The sequence below is a fragment of the Pleurodeles waltl genome, chromosome 4_1 (assembly GCF_031143425.1).
Source record: "Pleurodeles waltl isolate 20211129_DDA chromosome 4_1, aPleWal1.hap1.20221129, whole genome shotgun sequence".
Classification (NCBI taxonomy): domain Eukaryota; kingdom Metazoa; phylum Chordata; class Amphibia; order Caudata; family Salamandridae; genus Pleurodeles; species Pleurodeles waltl.
The window spans coordinates 536,025,464-536,048,093 of NC_090442.1; the positions used below are offsets into that span (position 1 = coordinate 536,025,464).

The 22,630-nt window shown below is 45.7% G+C and overlaps 1 protein-coding gene across 14 annotated transcripts in view; it reads left to right on the forward strand.

Moving 5' to 3' along the window:
- The window catches only part of ANKRD26 (ankyrin repeat domain containing 26), an 829,339-nt gene extending 808,081 nt beyond the window's left edge, over positions 1-21,258 (forward strand). For all 14 annotated transcript variants that reach the window (XM_069228894.1, XM_069228896.1, XM_069228898.1 and 11 more), the window contains 2 exons: positions 12,986-13,031; positions 20,518-21,258. In XM_069228894.1, coding sequence (XP_069084995.1) covers positions 12,986-13,031; positions 20,518-20,666 — 195 coding nt within the window. In that variant the 3' untranslated portion in view covers positions 20,667-21,258. The remainder of the gene's footprint in view (positions 1-12,985; positions 13,032-20,517) is intronic.
- Positions 21,259-22,630: the final 1,372 nt, after the last annotated feature.

Consider the following 22,630-nt stretch of genomic DNA (forward strand, 5'->3'; position numbering starts at 1 on the left):
TCCACAGTGGTGAATTCCAAACCAGTGGGAGGCAGAATTCAACATTTCCTTCCAGGTTGGTGATTTACCATGTCCAACAACTGGGTCTTGCAGATTTGCAGATTGTTCAAAATTGATATATTTTGCTTTTTCTCTCCATCCTGCCCACTATTCCTCTTTTACCAGAGTTAATTTTAGATAAACACCTGTCTATTCTTTTACAGGAGGTGTGCCTGTTGCTCTCCAAGGCTGCCATTGAGAGAGTGTGAAAGAGGAGGGTGTGTTACACTCATTATTTCCTCATTCCATAGAAGGATGTGTCTCTGGCCTATTCTGGATGTTCAGTCTCTAAATGCCTTCCTGCGGAGCGACAAAATTGAAAGTGATGATGCTGGCCCAAATCCTGCTTGTTCGCTCTGGTCTTAGGTAAGTTAATGATGTCCCTGGACCTGCAGGATGCATATTTCCATGTACACATCCTGCAGTTTCACAGAGGGTATCGTTAGTTCAAGGTAGCCCAGGAGCTTTTCCAGTTTGTTGTGTTCCCAGTTGGCTCACTAATGCCCTTTGCGTTTTCATGAAAATTATGGTAATAGTTACTACCCATCTTCGGAGATCGGGGTTACCAGTATTCCCACACCTAGATGACTGGCTGTTCAAGGTGGCCTGCCACTGTCACTCGTAGACCTCCCGTGGATGATGGCATTCCTCTTGACGTCATTAGGGTTCACTGTAAATTAACTGAAGTCTTATCTGATTCCTTCTCAGAAGCGTCCATTCATTGGGATGATACTGGAGCTTTTTGTTTACCTTATCGAGTCCAGAACATTTGGGCTGTGATCCATATGTTTAAGCTCACTCCTGGATCAAGGTGAGAGCAGCTCTGAGGCTTTGTGACCTCTTAGCTTTGTGCATTTTCTCCATCAGCTATGCCAGGTGGCACTTGAGTGCCCTACAATGGAATTTACATTCCCAGTGGGCCCAGCATCAAGGCAGTCTGTCTGACCAATGCTGTCCTGGGCTCAGAGGAGAAAGCTTGAGATTTGTTGTGGTTACTGCTGGTCCCTCTTGGATCCCCAGCCAAAGCTGACAGTAGAATCAGACACATCCCCGCTGGCTGGGGAGGTTATGTGGGGGAGGTGGAGATCACAGAACTTTGGCCTCCGGTATAGGGCCTGCTCAACATAAGTCTGCTTTGAGTTGTAGATCATTGGCCTGGCTCCAAAGGCCTGCATGCCATCCATCAAGGGTAGGGTGGTACAGGTTCTCTCCGACAGCACTACTGCAATGTGGTACTGCAACAAGGGGGTGGCGTGGGGGCCTCAGTCTGGTGTCAGTAGGCTCTGTGCTTCTGGAGGTGGTTGGGATGCCAGGACATTTTCCTGATAGCGAGGCACTTAACGGGGTCCCTGAATGCCATAGCAGATAAAGTGAGCAGGCAGTGTCATGCAGACAACAGCTGGCATCTGCATCTCAAGGTGGTTGTAGGTGTTTTCCAACATTGGTGTAAACCCTGACTAGATCATTTTGCTACCGTAGAGAACACATAGGCCCTCATTCTGACCCTGGCGGATACAATCCGCCAGGGCCAACGGGCGCGGGAGCACCGCCGACAGGCCGGCGGTGCCCCTAAGGGCATTCTGACCGCGGCGCTAACGCCGCGGTCAGACAGGGAAAACTGGCGGTCTCCCGCCAGTTTCCCGCTGCCCTGGGGAATCCTCCATGGCGGCGCAGCATGCTGCGCCGCCATGGGGATTCCGACCCCCTTCCCGCCGGCCTGGCTCTGGCGGTTCTTACCGCCAGAACCTGGCCGGCGGGAACGGGCATCTTGGGGCCCCTGGGGGCCCCTGCAGTGCCCATGCCCATGGCATGGGCACTGCAGGGGCCCCCTAACAGGGCCCAACTAGGCTTTTCAGTGTCTGCGATGCAGACACTGAAAAGCGCGACGGGTGCTGCTGCACCCGTTGCACGCCTTCCACTCCGCCGGCTCGATTCCGAGCCGGCTTCCTTGTGGAAGGCGCTTTCCCGCTGGGCCGGCGGGCGATCTGAATCAGATCGCCCGCCGGCCCAGCGGGAAAGTCAGAATACCCCTCGCGGTCTATTGACCGCGGGGCGGTATTCAGGCGGCTTCCGACGGGCGGGCGGCAACCGCCGCCCGCCTAGGTCGGAATGACCACCATAGTGTTAAAAGTTTTTGTGTGTTGAGGTTTCTGCAAGAACACTTATCTAGCCTTCTTGCTGAAAGTCGTGACTCCCTTCCACCTTGGGCAGTTCAACACTCTACCAGCATTCTTGGTCACCCTAACCCCTTGAAAGAGAAGGAGAGAGAGTCCAATGGTTGTACCCCAAACAGGGACTAAGCCTTACCAAGGACCATTAAGTTAACAATCAATTCTTTGTGAGATTCTCTGGTGTGAAGAAACGAAAGGCCATGTAATAGAGAACCTTGTCACAGTGAATAGTCCTCTGAATTTAAATCTTCTACACACTGGCCAAAAATCGGTTCCCAGATCTCTGCAATCCCATTTTAACAGGGCTTAGGCAGCTACCACTGTGTTACCACACAGAAGGCCTCTTGTCAGGCTATGATGTGAGTGTTTGGTGCATATATTCACAAAGAATTACTGCCTTGTCAGCCAAGTCCAGCGGGAAGGACATCTTACCCACTCGGCCTGCAAGACTTTTTGATTTGAGTCCACTCTACAGATGCTCCACCTAAGAAGGTACTACTTTGGTATCTATTCTAAGGGGCGGAATCTGCAGTTGGAATTATCCATCAGAAGGATAAATTACTGACCTTTGGTAACCCCCTTTCTGTTGGATACTATATCCAACCACAGATTGTTCATTGGTCTTCGGCCTCTCCATTCTGTGGCATACTGTTACCAACAATTGTTCATGCTCTGCGTCAGAGGATGCAGAAAAGGTAAAGATATGCAACTGACAGTAGCATGCAGGGGTGGTGCTTATATGTGCCCTGCTCCATCACTTCCGGGGCAGTGTGGAGACAGTGTGGTGCCACACAATGCCAGCTAGCTGTATGTAGGAGCACTACTTTGGGAAAAGTTTTCTGGATCCAGTGTTTCTACATGACAAAGACATTGTTCCCTGACATGTGTCACTGTGGTGTATTTAAACTGCAGCCCAACTATAGCAAAGTGGTACAATGTCAGCCATATATTTTCTTATGTATGAGTGGTATAAGTGCACACTGCAGCCCACATATGACATTTAACTTTCCATGTCTTAGGTGATCCTTAAATGCAAAAGAACAGATTATGAATGGAATGCTGAACAATGTAAAACATTAACCATAAACAGTCATAGATCTGGGCCTGAATCAATTGTTTTTGTTCACTGACCACGTCATTCTAGTTTGGACCCGGCCATATGCAAATCAGTCTTGAGCCTGCTTCCCATTGGAACAGTCCAGCCCAAACTGCCAGGCCAGGTCCTCCCTGGACCAAAAACAAGCATCCTGGGACTTTTGCATTTGCCATGGCTGGCCGAACTGACTGCTTGCGTATGACTGGTCGAAACAGGAGGGGGGATCTCCAGTGCTGCAAAGTTGTTTCAGGCACCATCAGGGGAGTGCTGGCAGGGCTGGAGTGGGGGGGGGGTTCATCAACATGAGTGACAATATCCTGGTACATGCCCGCACGCTGGAGGAACATCGAGAGACTTTGCGCCGCGTTCAAGCGTTTACAAGAACATGGGCTCACACTGCATCAGGAAAAGTGCACTTTTCTACAAACCTACATTGCGTTCTTTGGGTATCACTTCTCTGACAAAGGAGTCATGCCGGACCCTGACAAAGTACAAGACATCCAGATGGCGCACAACCCTACATCTGTCACCAGTGTACACAGTTTTCTGGGGATGGTCACGTACTGTGAAAGGTTCATTCAGAACCTAGCATCTCTTACTGCTCCTCTCAGAGAACTGACGAAAGCCAATACTCCTTGGGATCTGCACAAGAAGAAGCCTTCCATGTTACTAAGAAGGTGCTATCTGCCCACACTACGTTGTGGTACTTTGATCCAGCAAAAGAATCTGAGCTGTCGGTTGATGTGAGCCCTATGGGCCGAAGGGCTATTCTGTCTCATCGTGGTGATATGGAGGAGTAGGCAGGCGTAGCATATGCCAGGCGAGCCCTAACAGAGACGGAACAGCGCTATTCCCACATAGAAAAGGAGGCCATTGCTGTTCATTGAGGTTGTCGGCATTTCTACCTTTACCTGTTTGGCCAGCCTTTCACAGTGGTAATGGACCACAAACCCCTGATACCCCTTTTCAACCGGTCCACACCCACCTCCCCTACTTGGAAGAAGTGGATTTTGCAATTACAGCAATACCAATTCACCTTGCTATATCGGCCAGGCTCCCAAAATCCAGCAGATTATTTATCACTGCATGCTAGGCCGGTGACGGTTTAAGAGGAAGTGGAGGCAGAAGATGTGGAGGACTATGTACAGTTGGTGGTTGATAGGTCTTGACCGCTACCTGTGTATATGCAAGAGTTCCGGAGCGCGACCCAAGATGATGAACGCCTTCAACTAGCCATAACAAGTGTCCGTATTGGAAGATGGCATGACACGGTTTGTGATCTTTCTAGAAGGATTGAGGATGCTCGTAGTACATTGGCTGAGCTTCATCATGTTCGACAGGATCTATCTGTGTCTCTGGAGGGGTGTTTGCTCATGGGTGTGCGATTGGTGGTTCCCAGGTCACTACAGTCTCGCTTAGTGGACCTAGCTCACATGGCCCATCAAGGGGTGGTTAAAACCAAGGCGAAATTGTGATGTAAAGTGTGGTTTCCGGGGCTGAATCATCATGTGGAGCGTGTGGTGCAACACTGTCAACTTTGTCAGGCTGTGGGCCCCTTTGAGACGTCAGCACCTATCATTAAGGAGTCAATTCTATCCAGCTTGTGGCACAGGGCTAGTGCTGTTTTGGGCACTCTGCCTGATGGCAGAGCGATGCTGGTGGACATTGACGATTTTTCCAAGTATGTAGAGGTGGACAGACTGGACATGACCACGGCTGAACTTGTCATTCTTTGTTTTGAGAAAATAATAGCCACTCATGGCATCCTTCCGGAGCTCCGAACTGATAATGGCCTGCCGTTTTATACCTAGGAGTTTGCTGACTACCTGGCTCTTCATGGTATTGCTCAGCGGAAAATCACCCTGTATTGGCCGCAAGCTAATGGTGAGGCGGTTCATGTGGGCACTGTATAAAGTCCTGACGATCGCGGTGGCCAAGTCACATAACAGTGACTGTGCTTTGTTTGCTTTCTTAAGGGAGTACTGGCTTACACCCCACACTACTACTTAAGTACCCCTTAGTTCGTTGTGCATGAACTGGCTCATGGGAGATACCATCCCCACTGCCCTGTAGGAGCAGGTGGGTGAGAGGCTGTGACAACGTGGATCTTGCCTCTCCAAGTGGGGGATCAGGTGCTGGGTCGGAACAGACACCCAGGTGGGAAGTTCAAACTCCCTTTTGAGTTGATTCCTTGGACTGTGGTGAGGATTTGTGGAACTATGGTCACTGCCCAAAAAGTACAGGAGTCTGTGACTCTGAACATTTCCTTCTTTAAGCACTACCACCAGGCATCTGTCTCTGGGGAGGTTTGTGACCCACTCACTGTTCCTGACTCAAATGGTGCAAACACTGCTGCCTCGTCTGCACTCCCTGGCTTGAGGGGTCTGAGAGTGTGACATTTCGAGGTGATCTGCAAAAGGAGGCCTTGGTCTGTCCTTGAAGTCCATCTGGTGGACGGGGGAGGAATGACCCACAAGAGAATGATGGACAAACTGTCTCTTATGAGGCTGTGGTAAGTGCCCCTTTGAGAGCTGGGATTGGACGTTATAATCTCCGGACTCGCCCACTGCGATCAAGAGCGCAACAAGACTTTGTATTGCTATAATAGGGAATTTTGTGTAATAGTTAATATCTGGCTATGGGTAGTACCCTTGATTGACTAAGTGAGGACCGGGAATGTCATGATGTTTGCATTTTTGTTGTTGTCCATGGGTGAGGGAGGAATGGTATGTTGTGAGGGGTTTCTTTTTTTCCCTTGCTGGTTGTATTCTCCCCTGCTCTGAACGGAGCAGTGGTACGCCCCTGACGTAAGGGGTGTGGAAATAAATAGTCCTTGGGTCTCGCACCAAAGGACATTTTGAACTGCACTTGGTGTCCTGCGTTTCCCTGCTGCTGCTGCTGTTGCTGTGGTATTGGGCTGTTGCCCTGAAGGGAAAAGTGGGCAAAACAAATTATGGATTTGGATGCGGACCGAGCGATTGCCAGTGGCTGAGATTAATTTAAGAATTCCTTCCATAACCTTGTTTTTGCATTAGGTGCACTTTAAACACCATTTACAGGGACTTGTAGGGAAGTTAAATAAGCCGGATAGGTAGTTCAAATGCACATCATGGTTTAGAGGGGTGCAGATAGACTTTTCATTAAAAACCAAACTGTGAAGCCAGCAAAAATAGTGTACAGGAAAAGGCAAAATATCTGAGATGGCCATGCAGAAAAGGCAGATTTTGCAACAATGCCTAAATAACTGCAGATCGGAAATCTAGGAATTCGATTGAATTCACTGATCAATTCTATTTATTTAGCATTTATTACAAATACATGCTAAACTGAAAAGGCTAGAAACATTGATGGACCGTAAGTGCAGACTGAAACTGAAAAAGGGTCCTTTCACATGGGCTAAGTAATGAATTTCAGTGTTGAGGGCTGGGTTACAAAAGCTCCTACCTCCCCATCTGCCCTGCCCGCCCCCCACCAAACAGTCCCTGGTGGCAGAATATTATTCTAGCTAAGTATTTTTTGTGGCAGGTAAGGTATTCCTTAGTAAGAGTAGCCTTTGCAGCCTGACCCTCAAATCATAAGACCTGTAACCATAAATTAATCAATAAATTAAATATTCAGTGCCTTATTCACAAAGGTAACTTCAGCTTTTGAGTAAGTTTACTAATAGCTGATAGACATCTAGCTGCAGACTCCTTACCTTTGAATTTCTCAGGTGTCAGACTGGATCCAGAAGATTTTTCGTGAGCAGTACCCGTGAAGTCACTTTTACCTGTATATGCCACACCTCAGCCTGCAGACGTCCGTTCTTTTGTTTCCAGTCCACTTAGCACTGACGTGGAGAAAAGCTACCCCTCTTTAGGTTTTTGACAGAATTTTTTCGATGTTTTGTCAAGTGTTTTTGTGGTGTGTTGAGGAATGTCTTTGGGGAAGACGGGATTTAAGCCTTGCGGCACGCACTACTGTGCCATCTTGGTCACAGACCCCCCCACCCCCATCTGGTCTGTTTACATGTCTCGAGCACAAGCACAGCTCCAAGTTGTGCTCAGACTGCCGGGCAATGGCACCGAAGGCTTTGAGAGAGCGGTTCCTAAGGCTGCTAGCAGACCTGAAGGCAATGTTGCATAGCCCAACTCCTTGGATATCTCAGTCCGAATCGAGAGAAAGGTTGTGGGACTACTCCTGGAGCCCCAAGTCCTCTTCGCCCCCTTCCAAGGGAGGACACTCTGGGAAACACAGGAAACATAGGAAGTTGAAGCATGCTTCGACTTATTCTCATTCATTGGCCGTTGCAGTGCTAGCACAGTTCTACGGAGCAGTCACCTGGGTCAGCTTTGCGCCTCCCCGCTTTTCTGGGCACAAGAGCAACACCCGCTCAAGTCAAAGACTTTTATGAGGCCATGCGCTGAGTGTTTGAGCGGACTGACCCCTCCGGAGAGCCTTTGGCCCCCGCAGGGTCATAGGAGGCCCCATCAGGTTCTGCGTGATGGCTCCAGCTGCTTGTCTGATGGACCTTTGTGGGTCCAATCACGGTCTTCCCCTATCTCAACGACTGGCTGTTGAAGGTGGGCTTGCCCAAGGCTGTTGTCTCCCACCTTCAGACTACAGCGGACCTCCTGCATTCACTGGGGTTCACCATAAACCTGCCATTGTCACACCTGACTCCTTCTTAAACGCTCCTTTTCGGAGCTGTACTGGACACAGTGCGGTTCGGGGCTTATCCTCCCCAACAGTGAGTCCAGGATATTCATGCTTTGATACTGATGTTTCATCCTCTGTCCTGGATTTCGGTGAGAATGACTCTGAAGCTGCTGAGCCTCATGGCGTCCTACATCCTGCTGGTGAATCATGCCAGATGGCTTATGCGGGCTCTGCGGTGGGACCTGAAGCTTCAGTCGACTCCGCATCAGAGAAATCTCTCCGACATGGCTCAGATCTCAGAGGGAACTGCAAAAGACCTCATGTGGTGACTAATGAACTGCGATTGGGTCTGAGGCAAACTACTCTTCCTTCCCCAACCCTCATTTCACACTAGTGACAGATGCATCGCTCCTGGTTAGGGTGGCCATCCTGGAGAGATGGAGATCAGAATACTCTGGTCTCTGGTGGAATCCGGACTCCGCATCAATTTGCTGGAGCTCAGTGCGATCTAACTAGCATTGAATGCATTTCTTCCCTTGCTCAAGGGAAAGATAGTGCAGGTGTTCACAGACAACACCACTGTTATGTTGTACTGCAACAAACATGGTGGGGTGGGATTGTAGACCTTTTGTCAAGAGGCCCTGCGTCTCAGAATATGGCTGAAATAGCAGGGCATAACCCTGGTGGTTCAATACTGGGCAGGTTGTCTGAACGCCAGGGTGGACAAAGTCAGCCGTCTTTGCCTAGAAAACCATGAGTGGCATCCCCATTATGAGGTGGCGCAAGTTCTTTTTCAACAATGGAGAGAGCCTAGGTAAGAGATGTTCACCTCCGAAGAGAATGCGTGATGTTAGAAGTTTTGATCTTTGGAGTTTCCAAGGCAGCTGTCGCTCAGAGACACTTTTTGTCTCAAGTGGGGAGGAGGTGTCCCCGGATCTGTTGTGGGGTGGAGAGGGGGGGCAGGGGGCCCCCTGTACACAATTCATGAAAGCCCTGGGGAGGTGATGGTCCCCGCATTAAAAGCAACAATGCCCCGGGACTTGGCCCACTCAGGGGCTTCAGAATTACGAAGCTTGCAATTTTTTACATTTTATTTTTTATTAAATTTGTGCTGCGAATTCGCAGCAAAATAAAAAAAAAATGCTTTTCAACTCTGGAGGGGGGCCCTCTGGGACCCCACCACCAGAGCTGAGGGGGCGGGGTGTCCATACCCTGGCCCCTTTTCTTTATGTTCAAAAAAAAATTCTAGGACTTTGCTGAAGCAGAGTCTCAAGAAGGCTGTCAAAATTTCATTGTGGAAGTGTTTGCAGCCAATTAAATCCCAACACTAGATCAGCTGGGGTTGCAAATCCTTTGCATCCCTATACATACAAATTTAGATTTTCTTTAATTTCTCTAAAACTACTGAACAGATTTACACCATATAACAAAAAGGTCACTTTCTGGACCAAGAGTTACATTTCTGCCAAATTTGGTGTAATTCCGTCCAGTGGTTTCGGCAATATCGCTGTTCAAAATCCCCATGGAAAAATTAATGGGGAAAACAAGTTTTGGGACCACCTTTTTTTCGGTCCCCGCTTGACAGATCACCCTGAAATTTTCAGACATTAGTTGACGTGACTAGCAAATTTTTTGGGAAAATTTCAGGAAGATTCCTCAACTGGCACCAGAGATATAGGCAAGAAAAAAACGCTTTTTCTATAGAAATAAGGTCCTAACTATAACTATCTAGTGGCGACCGCCTCAAGGTAATTAAACTATTTAATAACCTATTGTGAATGAAAAAACTATAACAGTAAACGCTATTAATTTGTAATAACTTTTATTGTTACATTATTTTGAATTAAAAAAATGTAACAATATGTTATTCAATTCAATTCAAAGAAGCTTTATTGCGGCTACAAGAGCCAAAAAAGCGCGAGCAGTAATAAATACAAATAAATGCACATGATAAAATAAAATTGCAGGTAAATATGGTGATAAAAGGGAATGAAATATAAATAAAAATTAAAATGGAATAAAAATGAGATAGAATAAAATGGAATGAAATAAGAAAAAATGAAATGAAGTGAAATGCACTCTGCAGGATGTTGGGACAGTCTTATTTGGAGTCTTTGTCCAGGAGAGTTTTCCCTCTAATAAGCCAACTAGCTCCGAGGAATTTGGCGATAGCGATCACTAGCGTTGGTCTGGTGTCTGATCTGAGGATTCGCAGAGCTAGCGCAGAGCAGCGTGCTCCCAGTAGTCTGCATGCCGGGGCCAGCCATTTCCTACGGGGGGCAGTATACGCGGGGCATGCAAAAAGGAGGTGAGGGAGATTCTCCACGGGGGCTTTGCAAGCAGGGCATGCGGTGGATTCGTTGTTTGACCAGCTGCTGGTGAAAAGTCTTAATGGGAGTGTTCCAATGCGGAGCTGGAAGTACAGTTTCCTTTCCCTTGGGGCCGTGATTAGGTCCCAAAAAGTTTCGTACTTGCATGACTCTTTTAGGTTGGCAAAGTCACAAGATAATGTAGTGTGGAGTGCAGCCCGAGTGTCTTCGTTGTTGGCCCTTTGCCAGTAAAGTTTCTTTAGTTCGCTTTTCGAGGGAAAGACTGACGTGGCTGGTGAGTTCCAGAGATCATCGAGCCCGATAGAGTGGAGTAAATCCTTGATGGATCGTAGCCAGGGGATTCTGTGCAGGTGGTCGGCTTTTAGGATGACCTGTAGAGCTTCGGTGAAGATGACAAGTTCCGGAGTGGTCCAGAGACGCCGCCAGTACAGCAGAGGTCGCAGGCGGGCTTTGTGACCAATGCGTTTGATGCCGAGGTCCTTGAAAAGAGGGAACAGTGGGGTGCTTAGCGGAAGGGACACAAGGTTTCTTAAGAAGTTGTTTTCAGCGGTGGTTAGGTCTTGGGTTTTGGTATAACCCCAAAGTTCAGCCCCGTAGAGCGCTGAGGAAACTGCCTGGGCTTCGTATAATTGTAATGCTGGGCGAATTGGTTTTGTGTGTGAGAGGTGGAAGTTTTTTAGTAGAGCCCCAGTTGTTTGTCTTAATTTAAGGGCTTGTTTTCCTATGTGTGGCTTCCAGGACATGTTGTCAGTGAGTGTTATGCCCAGGTAGCTGAAAATGCCCACCTTCTCGAGTGAGGAGCCCTCTAGAGTAAATTTCCCTTTGAAAGATCTGTGGGGATTAAGGGTCATTAGTTTGGTTTTCGTTGCGTTGATTTCGAGTCCCTGGGATGAACAGAAATGCTCGAAGCACGCAAGGAGTTTCCTTAGACCACTAGGGGTCTTAGATATCAAGAGAGTGTCATCGGCAAAGAGTAAGACTGGGATTTTTTGTGTGCCAAGTGAAGGTGCGTCAGCCTGCAGTCTGAGGAGGGAGGGGACAATTTCGTTGATGTACAGGGAAAAGAGGGTCGGGGCAAGTACGCAACCTTGCCGCACACCCCTAGAGACGTGGATTCTATCGGTAAGTTGGCCCTTGTTGCCCCACCTGACTTGTGCGTAGTTGTCCTCGTGGAGTCGTATCAAAATGGCAAGGATGTGTTCCGGGATTCCCATCCGAGAGAGAGTGACACACAGTTTGTTGCGAGGTACTAGGTCATTTTGACTAACATTTATTGTTACATTAGTTTTTAAATTAAACGTTCTTAAATAATTTTGAATGAAATACATATTTACTAGTAAATAACATTGTCTGCATAAAATTAAAATAATAGTGTAATTCCTATTTCAGCTTAACACGTTTTCACTTGACACATCTTTATCAGAAAAGGCACCCATTTTGCTCTTTTGGAATCTGTGCTCCAAATCTTTCATAACGGTTACCCCATGAAATTGTTTTAATAGCCACAAATGGAGAGCTTATCCTTTTTAAGAGTATGTTCGACAAACTTCAAACTACAACAGTACTGTGCCCCTGAGGCAGTAGTCTGGGTCCTTCTCTCCAAGTGCTGCTTCCCTTTTCCCGTTGAGACATGGCACCTAATTTTTCTTCGTCCTCATCAACTCTCAGTTGGATCAAGGTCAACATGGTCTTGTGCCTCCACGACAGCACTCAGTTTTTTTCCTGCTGGCTCCGACCAAATCTAAGTCACAGGTTCTATCAGGTGATGAGCACTAGGTTATCAGCCATACTGGATGGTAGGTACTCACCGACTATCAATCGGGATGTCAGCAAAACAAGCTTGTACTAGTTACCTAAGCACTGAGGGTACCGTTTGGAGTCGAGTGGCTGTCTGTGTAGAAGATTCATGAAGGATTAGCTTGTAAAGCAACAGAGCTCACAGGTTTAGCTGTCTGTAAATGGCCATCTTGATGGTCAGGGTCCCTCCCATTTTTAGGGGTGAGCGCAAAGCGCTCCGTCCCTCTTCTAATCTCTCTTGAGGGGGATTTTAACCATGCCCATCTTACGTAAATCATTTTCACTTGCTCGTGGGCTTGCCTTTTAAAATCTGCTTGTTTTCATTTGTGAAAGGCGTGCATACATTGTGCCTTTTCCGGTATTTAGCCCTCCTCGAGAGCACCGGTAAACTACTGGAAACATACGAGGCTCCATGTTTTCCGTATGGTTTTTAGGCTACCTTTTTTCTTTATTTCGTGTTTTACACCACGATCACTTTCGTTTTTTTTTTTTTTTCTTCATTTAATGTGGCAAGAAAAGTCCTGTTAGGAGTTTAAAAAGCTAATAGCTCTAACTCGACGTAATGCGAGACTCGTTGCAATGCAAATGCTTGTTTGCTGCCCTCCAGCACCAAGACGGCACTAAATAGAAAATGCCTTCGATATAGTAAAGAGTTTATTATATATTCTCATAGTTGCAGCACACAGCATGTGTTGATTTTAAAAATAAAAGTGCCTGCCTTTTGACAGCCGTTAGTGTGTCTAAGGAATTGGCTTCATTCTTTATAAATAAATGTCTGCATCATTCTGTTGTCGCACCACCATCCTGTGATTTACATATACTCATCCTCCTTTCATGGTTACGATTTGAGTTGCATCATTATTGGTGACTTAAAGCGCAGCATTTTTTTCATTATATGTACCCTCCTTTTTCAGATGCAGCTGGAGCTAGAAAAAAATATCACTAAAGAGTTAGACCAAGGTAGGTTTTTTAATTGTCTTTCTAGCAAAAAGAAATGGATTCTGTAGTTATGTTGCTTTTCAACACTGTGCAATTACTAAATGCCCGCTTTTTTACATTTTGGAGAGAGGGGTCTGTTTGTTACAATATACAATTCTATACCAACAGGAGGACTGTTAAACCCCTCTTTTCTCCACAATTAACATTCTATCGAGGATTCTTTGTCTTTTGAAATTGTAGACTACTTAGACTAATCACTTACTATCCTGTAGCTAAGATCGTTATTCAGTCGTAGACTAAACTCATGATTTCCTGTTTTAACAACTTTTCAAATGCCTCTAGTGCCCTCGTTTGGCATCCCTCAACATAGCCACCAGCCTAACCTAATTATACCTGCCCCAATTACGTCACACTTTCCAATTCAGGTACTCTGTATTGTGCTTATATGTCTTGCCTATCTTGCCATTTGGCATGCATTATTTTTATTTGTAATTAGGCATATCTTGTATTGTTCTCCCTCCATTTTTTCCTTTTTCTTGCCCTATTTATCTCCAAATTATGGAATGCAGTTACAGAATCTGTGTGTATTTGTCATGTATGACTGATAGATTTGGCATCCTTGGCGTGGTCTCCCCTACCTTTTTGCCTCTGTTTCCCAGGTTGTTGATGTGTGCTGGGCTCTGTTTTTGCTGTTTTTGTTACTCTGGGCACTTTACCACTGCTCTCCAGTGCTAAAGTGCAAGTGCTCCTATGTAAAATGTATGTGTAATTGGATTTCCATGATTGGCATATTTGATTTACTGGTAAGTCCCTAGTACAGTGCACTAGAGATGCCCAGGGCCTGTATATCAAATGCTACTAGTGGGCCTGCAGCACTGGTTGTGCCACCCACCTTAATAGCCCTGTAAACATGGCTCAGACCTGCCACTGCAGTGTCTGTGTGTGCAGTTTTAAACTGTCAATTCAACTTGGTAAGTGTACCCACTTGCCAGGCCTAAACCTTCCCTTTTTTTACATGTAAGACACCCCCTAAAGTAGGCCCTGGGTATCCCCATGGGCAGGGTGCAGTGCATGTTTAAGGTAGGACATTTATTAATGTGTTTTATATGTCCTGACACTGAAATACTGCCAAATTTGTTTTTCAGTGTTGCAAGGCCTATCTCTCTCATAGGTTAACATGGGGGCTACCTTTAAATATGATTAAAGTGTAGATTCCTTTTGGGAGCGGATGGACATGTGGAGTTTGGGGTCTTTGAACTCACAATTTAAAAATACATCTTTTAGTAAGGTTGCTTTTGAGATTGTGTGTTTGAAAATGCCACTTTTAGAAAGTAGGTATTTTCTTACTTAAACCATTCTGTGACTCTGCCTGTTTCTAAATTCCTTGTCTGGGTCAGTTTGACAGTTGGGCTGTTTGCACCTCTCTCAGTGGGACAAAGGGAGCTGGGGTGTGGCCTGCATATCCTGATGAGCCATCTGTGCTAAGAGGGAAGGGAGGAGTGGTCACTTACACCTGAAAGGACTGTGCCTGCCCTCACACAATGCAGTCTCCAACCCCCTGGTGTGTGTCTGGGGCCTGGCCTGGGCAAGGCAATAGAGACTGTCCTTTGAAGTAGGCCTACTTCAAAGGCCAAAATGATTATAAGAAGAGCATCCAAACCCCTGAAAAATTAGATCACTTCTGGACATCAAGAGGTACCTCTGCCAAGGAGAAGAGCTGAGGAGAAGTGCTGCCCTGCATGTGACTGTGCTTTATGGAGCTATCCTGCAGTTGCTGCTTCTGCCTGTGAAAGGGGACAAAGACTGGACTTTGCTGTGCATTCCTGCTTGTCAAGAAATCTCCAAGGGCTTAACCAGAGCTTGCCTCCTGTTGTTGAAATCTCAGGGCCATCAAAGACTTCCCCTGCCAGCACCTGGACTCTCTGCTGAGACTCCTGCCCTGCCAAGTGGTGCCCTATCCAGTTCCTGGGGCCTTGAAAGGTAAAGCTTGGAGACCAAGACTGAAAATCCATGCACAGACCGTCATCTGGGGAAATTTTCGACGCACCTTCCAAGACTCGGCTGAGAAACGATGCGCCGCCGGCTTAGCGGCTGAAATCTACGCTCCACCTGCATTGCACTGGAAAATCGACACACACAGCTGGAGAAATGATGAACAACACCCGCTGAGGAAGGGTGTTAACGTCACAACCCCACTTAGCGTGATTTCTGATACTGTGTGACCGGATTTTCGACGCAAACCCCGTTGGGTGCGAAAAAAACAATGCAAAGCCTGCCCAGACCCTAGGGTGCCTGTCCGGATTGATGCATTGCTCTCCTGCAGAGAGGAAAAATGATGCACGCAAACCCGATCGGAGGAGGAACGACGTATGGCCTTGCTTGCAACTGGGAAATCGACGCATCGTTGGCCTTTTCCGACGCACACTTACCCATGCTGTGTTATTTTAACACAACCCAGGTACGTTTTCAAGCTAACAGCGTTAGCTCTGTTTTCTAGGGCTTTAAGACTCTCTTTGCTTTTTAATTCATGACTTGTGTATGGTGGACTTTTGTTGTTTTTGTCTAGTTTTGTTTAGATAAATACTACCTATTTTTCTAAACCTGTGTCGTGTCATTTTGTGTGTGTTCACTGAGTTACTGTGTGTGTTGGTACAAATACTTTACACCTAGACTCTGAAGTTAAGCCTGCCTGCTTGTGCCAAGCTACCAAGGGGGTGAGCGAGGGTTAACTGAGGGTGATTCTCCTTTACCCTGACTAAAGTGATGGTCCTTGCTTGGACATGGGGTAACCTGACTGCCAACCAAAGACCCCATTTCTAACAATGACTCATTTAAATTTGCCCTAAATCATCCCTAATGAATACTGCATTTCCTAACCACTTGAAGTAATTAATGCTTGTGATGCTTAATTATAACTGCACACTTTTCACCTATAGGAATTCCTGCAGGTGATAGACTGGGTCTGCTGCATTTTTTTTTAGCAGGGCTACCACATACCGTTAGGTGGAATTCTACGGCCTGCACTGACTCAATACTGCCATGCAAGTGACGGACCTGAGACACTTATAAATGGCTCCCTGCACTTGATGTCAGGTTTTTTTCTCTCTGTGCCTTTGGATCCAGAACTTCCCTCCCTCCTTTGTCAGTCTTCCGACAACTCTGAAACATTTTAACAGTGTCCTATGGAACAAAGTCCCCACCAAAAACAAGGTGCTGAGACTTCTGAAGCAAATGTCGGTCCGGGACACACACAAGATGTGCCTGGGCTTCGGCCACACCTCTTAATTTGTGTGTCCAATCCTAAGCCGATTCAAGACCAAGAGATGAAGTTATACCTCACCGTGCATAAGAAGTTGTCATTTTCACGCAGGTCCTAGTCCCCGCCCCAGGACATGGGCTCAGTCCTGGTCATGAAGCAGTTCTCATGATCTCTCCACTTCCTGATAAACATTTAGGTAGCAGGATTCAACCTCATCCTGGAAGGGTGAGGGTGTCAAGATATGAGTCACACTGGCTCAAGGTCACCTGCCATAGAACTGGTAACTCATCCCAACTATCCCAGGTCATCGTTGACCCTGCAGCAGATCAAGGCCTACAGAGAGCGCATGCTGCAAATCTTTAGTGTGCTTGTGGCTCTTGATGATCCATCATGTCTCGAAAATGGTTCTTACAGATTGCCCAAAAGGATTCTGCTGTGCCTTTCGTTTCCTCCCCACCCAACCTCAAGCATTTTGGAGGAGCACCTGTCCATCCTGCTATCGGAGGTACACCTTTTACTCTCTAAGAGTGCTATCCAATGGGTACCCGATACAAAGAGAAGCGAGGGTTGTAATTCATGTTCCTTCCTGACTCTGGAAAAGGACAGAGTTATCAGGCCTTCCTTGGACTTTTAACTCCTGAATACCTTTAAATGGAATGACAAATTCAAAATGCTCATAGTGGCTCACACCCTTTCCGCTGTTGACCAGGAGACTGGTTGGTTCTTTGGACTGGCAGGATGTGTATTTTCATATACCCACCCTGACGTCCCACAGGCAGTACCTGTCGTTCAAGGTGGACCAGGATCATTTTGAATTTGCCATGCTGTCAGGACTCACCACCCCCACTCGGGTGTTCACAAAAGGGATGGTGGTGCTTGCTGTCCATCTTTGGAGGTCGAGACCCCCTGTAGTCCTGTACCTCAACGATTGGCTGATGAAGGAATGCTTGCTGCAGTTAGTCGTGGACCAGCTCCAGACAATGGAAGATTGTTTGTCATTGTTGGGTTTCCCTATAAACAAGCCAAAGTTCCACCTGATTCCTTCTCAGAAGTTTCTATTCATTGTGGCAGTTTTAGGCACAGAGTTCAGGGCTTTTACTCTGCACCAACGTGTCCAAGACTGTCAGGATATGATCCCATTGTTTAGTCTCATCCTAGATGTAGGTGAGAGTGGCTTTGAGGCATCCTGGCCTCTTAGCCATGCACATCTGTCTTGTCACTATGCCAGCTGGCATATTTGAACCCTACAGTGGAACCTACAGTCCCAGGTGGCCCAACATCAGGGAGGTGTAATCTGGGGAAAGTGGAGATCAGAGGCCTTCAGCAGAGAGTCAGCTCCACATCAACCTACTGAAGCTATGGGTCATTTGTTCCATCAGGGGGAACTTACACAGGTTCATACAGACAGCACCATGTGGTACTGCATCATGGTACTGCATCAGGCAGGGTGGAGTGAGGCCCAGCATCTTGTGCCGGGAGGCTTTGTGTCTCTGGTGGTGGTTGGAACACCAGGGCATCTTTCTGGTCGCCAGTCAAGTGGCAGGGTCCCTGAATGCTAGAGCATATGAACTGAACACACGTCATCTGGACGATCAGGGATGGCGTCTGCATCTCGAGGTGTGCTTCCACCAGTAGGTGAAACTTTGCTAGATCTTTTCACCACCATTATAAACCCACAGTGCCAACAGTTCTGTGCTCTGGAATTTCTGCCAGAGAGCTAAGTAGGAGACTTATTCATATGGGACAAGGGACTCCTGTACACATTCCGTCCACTCTTGCCTGGAGTTCTGAAGAAGATTAAGAACAATGGGGCCTAAGTCTGTCTAATTAGCCTAGATTAGGCAAGGAGCGTGTGTTACCCACAACTCTTGGGCATGAGCATCTGTCCTTTGATTAGGCTGGCAGTGCTCAAGGATCTCCTGCAACAGGGCAGGAACTTCCAAATCTACACCTCCATGGATGGAGATTGAAGAACAGCAATCAACTGAAGTGTTGGATGTCTTCCTCATGCCATATGCCCTTCCAAGGAATTCATTGATGTGGGGCGCTGGGGCGAATTTGTAACCTGATAAGGTGCCCAGGATATTGACCTTTTACAGGCAAAACCGTTGAACGCCGTTTTCTTTGTTTTGTTTTTAGCCCAGCAAGACCTTGACATGGGCATTGTCAATGGTTACCGTTTTGGCCTTTCTACATTTGCCAGACCAAACCTCCTTGCTTGGATCAGTTGCTGTGATTCTGTCAGCTCATTGCTAAGTGAACTCCAAACACTGTTGGTGCAACCACCCTACACCACAATTTTCTGGACAAGTTGGTGCAGATGACTCAGAAGCCTGTCATACCAAAAGTCGTGAGCGCTTCCACATTGATCAATCAGCCACTCTTCCAGTGAGCCCCCTCATCCCTCAACGGAGGAGGAGATGCTCGTTTGGACATAAAAGAACTTTCATTTTTATCTAAATCCATACCAAGGATCATCGAGTGGATGATCGACTTTTTGAGGGGTTCTTTGGAGCAAAAAATGGGAAGCCATGCAGAAGAGAACCTTGTTGAGGTGGATGATGTTCTGCATTACGATTTGAGAGCCCATTCCACCAGGGCTAAGGTAGCTACCACTATGTTCACATGCAGGGTGCCTGTCCTTGACATTTGCCAGGCACTGACCTGAACATCAAGCCATAATTTAAGAAGGAAAAAAAAGCTAAACTGAATTTCCTTCCACTGTGATAGTGCACTGAATTAAGTAATTGAACCTAGTGGGATAAGATTTCAAACTAGGCAGAGCTGTGGTCTACAACCCAAGACTCACTAAATGGTGCCTAAAGCCAGCTTGCATATTTTTCGGTATTCACCATCTCTGGTCATCTTTTATTAAATCTGTTGAATTTAGCGGCTCCAGTCATGATGAGAAAAATTATCGAGAGGTAGTTGCCGAACATCTGATAGAGGTGTCCCCGTCTAAGGGGAGGGTGGCCGTTATTACGTTTGTGGATTCAACTCCATACTTTATTAGCATTTATTTGATCTGGTTTGGGTTGCCATATTTGGCTCAAGATTATCCAAGTTTTGGAATGGCATCCTAAAGGGCTAACCAGACTTACAACGCTCCCACATGGGCAACCCTAACCTTTGTACACTACAAATGGTTGAGGAGAGTTGACATGCTAAATAAGGATTTTGGTACATGTGTAGTGAATGTACAGTCTCATTGAGAAGCTGTTGTGTTGTGGTATAATGAAGCACCAGTATTAAAGCATTACTGCCTTAAAATGTTTTTTTTGTGTGCAACTGTTGCTTTAAGACCAAAAACTGCTCTAGTACAATGAAATTGTAATGACTGTGCCAAGGAAGAGGGATGAGGTGGTAATGTCTTGATGACTTTCCTTCATTACATTCTTCCATTTAGTTTATCTTATGGTCGTGCAGCACTTTTCAACAGAGGAGGGTCCAGTAAGTTTGGTACATTTATAATGAACTGAACAGTAAGTTTTAAAAATGTATTCTTTATTAAAGGGGTCTTCTATATGTCCCATCCTCTTTATATAGATTTACCTCAGGTTGTAAGAACTGTGAGTTTTAAGAGTTTCACCTCTTTTAATGAAGATTATTGGTGGGTAATTGAGCCATAACAAGGGAATAATAAAGAACAGATCATTACCACTGGAGGATAGACGTTTCCCACCTAATAGTTTCAGTTAGGAGTATTACTCTGGCTTTCTATCCAAATAATAGTTGGCAGATATAGACACAAGAGACCTTCTTGATTTTGTACACTTTGAGGGCTCAGTCCTTAGTGAAAACATTCATTTCTCCATGGTGCATTTTTCTTTACTACCATTCTGCCCCACCTCATTGGGATCTTTTAATAAAAGATCACTTACTCCACCTTCCTGTGAATGGACATTCTGAAATATAGAGCTCTCACCATCCTGGGAGTCAGATACAGCCTACCTCCATTGGTCCCAAGGAGGAGAAACTTCTAGTTTCTCCTCTCTTGGAACTAAGTTTGGTATTTTCATTTTTCCTGCAAGGGTGGAGACATGTGCCTGTCCTATGTACAATAAGATGGATCATGAAACTTAACTTTTAAGAAGAAGTATTGTAATGTGAGATCAAAAGTGCACCTCCATCTCTTTTCCCTATCGTTTCTATGTATTTAAATACTTGTGCATTAATGTAACTAGTTCAGATTAAGCGAGTATATTCAGTAAAATGACAATATAATCTCACTATATATTTTTTTTTCAGCCAATGCTGAACTTGAATCTAGATCTATTAGAATGTCTCCGGTAGGTTCTACAACAGATTCTTTGAGAAACACAACTGTGGACCAGGACCCGATATCCAGAGCAACCCAACAGTATCTAGAAGTGTTGAAGAAAAATAGCAAAATTTAGATGAAACACAATGAAACTCTTTTGAAAGTGGCGTTGTTTACAGACAGCTGTTAAGTTTCCCATTAAATCTATGAAATGTGAAACATTTAAATATTTTTTTATTCAAATAAAGTTTATATATTGCTGTTTATTTGTATGTTTATCATGCACACTGCACTTGTTTCAGGATGTATATTGCATGACTGTATGAAACTACTTAAGTTACTATGCCAAAGCCATAACTTTCTATTTGTAACAAATATTACAAATGTTAAACAGTGTTCCTGAGGTACTTGGGTTGACCAAATGTTAGCTGTTGCTGCTTCATTTGTTTACTGGTCAAAGTCTTAAGTTGAAAAAATATTTTTGGTAGCCTGTGTATTTTTGATAGCCATGTATTTAATATTTGTATATGTTGTCAAAAGAAGCTGTCATTTTGTCAGACCCCTATTTTATAAGGCTATGGTACTTTCCTGTTCCAGTATTTTAATTTTTAAAATGTCTTACCGTCCTTGATAGTGCCAAGAAATGTGTAGAACGTATTTTATAAAAGAAGCAAATGTATCTGTATGAATGACATTTTCTATTAAACGGTACAGTGAGAAAAGGTTATGATTAACTGTCATTTTTGTATCATTTATGTATATGTGGCAGTTTTGTATAGCATGGACAAGACTCTAGAGTATTAGCATCCTTCTTTCCTCGGAGTACTCCCTGACAATGATTGCTTCAGTGTTTTTTATTTCTTCTAAGCTGGAGTTTCCGATTGATATGTCTTCCCGCAGATTGTGTGCTTTATGAATGGCCTTGAGGCTCTAGACTGGATCTAGAAATGTTTCCCCAGTGCTGCCATGTGGCTTCGCCAAGTGTGAGACCAATTGGCGCCAGTTCCGGTTTATCAATACCTCATGGACACAGGAGCTTATCTCAGTGTCAAAATTACTGTGCTACCGACACTGAGTAACTCAGACGCCTCTTACTAAGGGTTCAAGATTTAAACCCTGCTGCTTATGCTGTAATAAGTTGTTCTTATTGTGTGTATGTGGAGTGTCTTGGATTTGACCACACTACTTTGGGCTACAACTGTTCAGTGCATGATAAAGCCGTGAGTAAGATGCCAAGTTATTTTTGGTTACAGAACGGACACACCAGAGAGGTCCTTTTCCCCTTCAGGTAAGTCTTTGCACAAGGAATGATCTCCAAAGAGATATTCCCACAATACAAATGCCAAATGAATGAGAAGTAATCTTTTAGAAAATAGTCCTGTTCGGCAGCAGTGCAGAATTTGATGCTGTTTCTTGACGCCAGTCTTTTCATCGTCAGAACCCATTCTGATCAAGGAAAATATGAAGCTGGATTTCCCAACTCTATCTGCTGATCCTTCACAGGTTATGATGTGCATTTTCAGGAAGAACCACTAGCCTCTCGGCTACTCCCAAACAGTGGGCCTATTCCAGCAAGTTTGGTGATTGACGTAACTCTGATCATGATGCCACCCACCTCTGTGCCTGGCTTATCTCCTGCCTTGCCACTGCTTCTGAGGAAACTTCTTCTCACTAAGGCGTGAGTCCCTGTGCCTTTGTAACTGCTTCCCTTTTCAAAGCCAGCTAAGTGTTAGAAATAAAAGGTTTGCGCCTATTCTAGTCATGTTCCTTTGGCAGAACACCTCTCTAGGGCCCTGATGTTTACATGGATGTAGTAGCTTTTCTGATTTACATCCAGAGTTGAAGACAACTTGGATTTAAGTTATTTCTGTTCGGAGGAATGCTGATATTTGGCATATGAATGCCATATTTTTAAACAAAGCGCTGATCCGAGCTCTGAAAGTACTGCACCCATTACTTGATGGCATTATGAATCCTGGTGGTACCAGATGGCAGATGAAGGCTCATGAATGGTACATGAGAAGGCAGTAGCTCAAGCAGTGGCTGAGCCTTTCAACTGGGGTCCAGATTTTACACCCTGTTTTCTTCCTGACCTGAAAT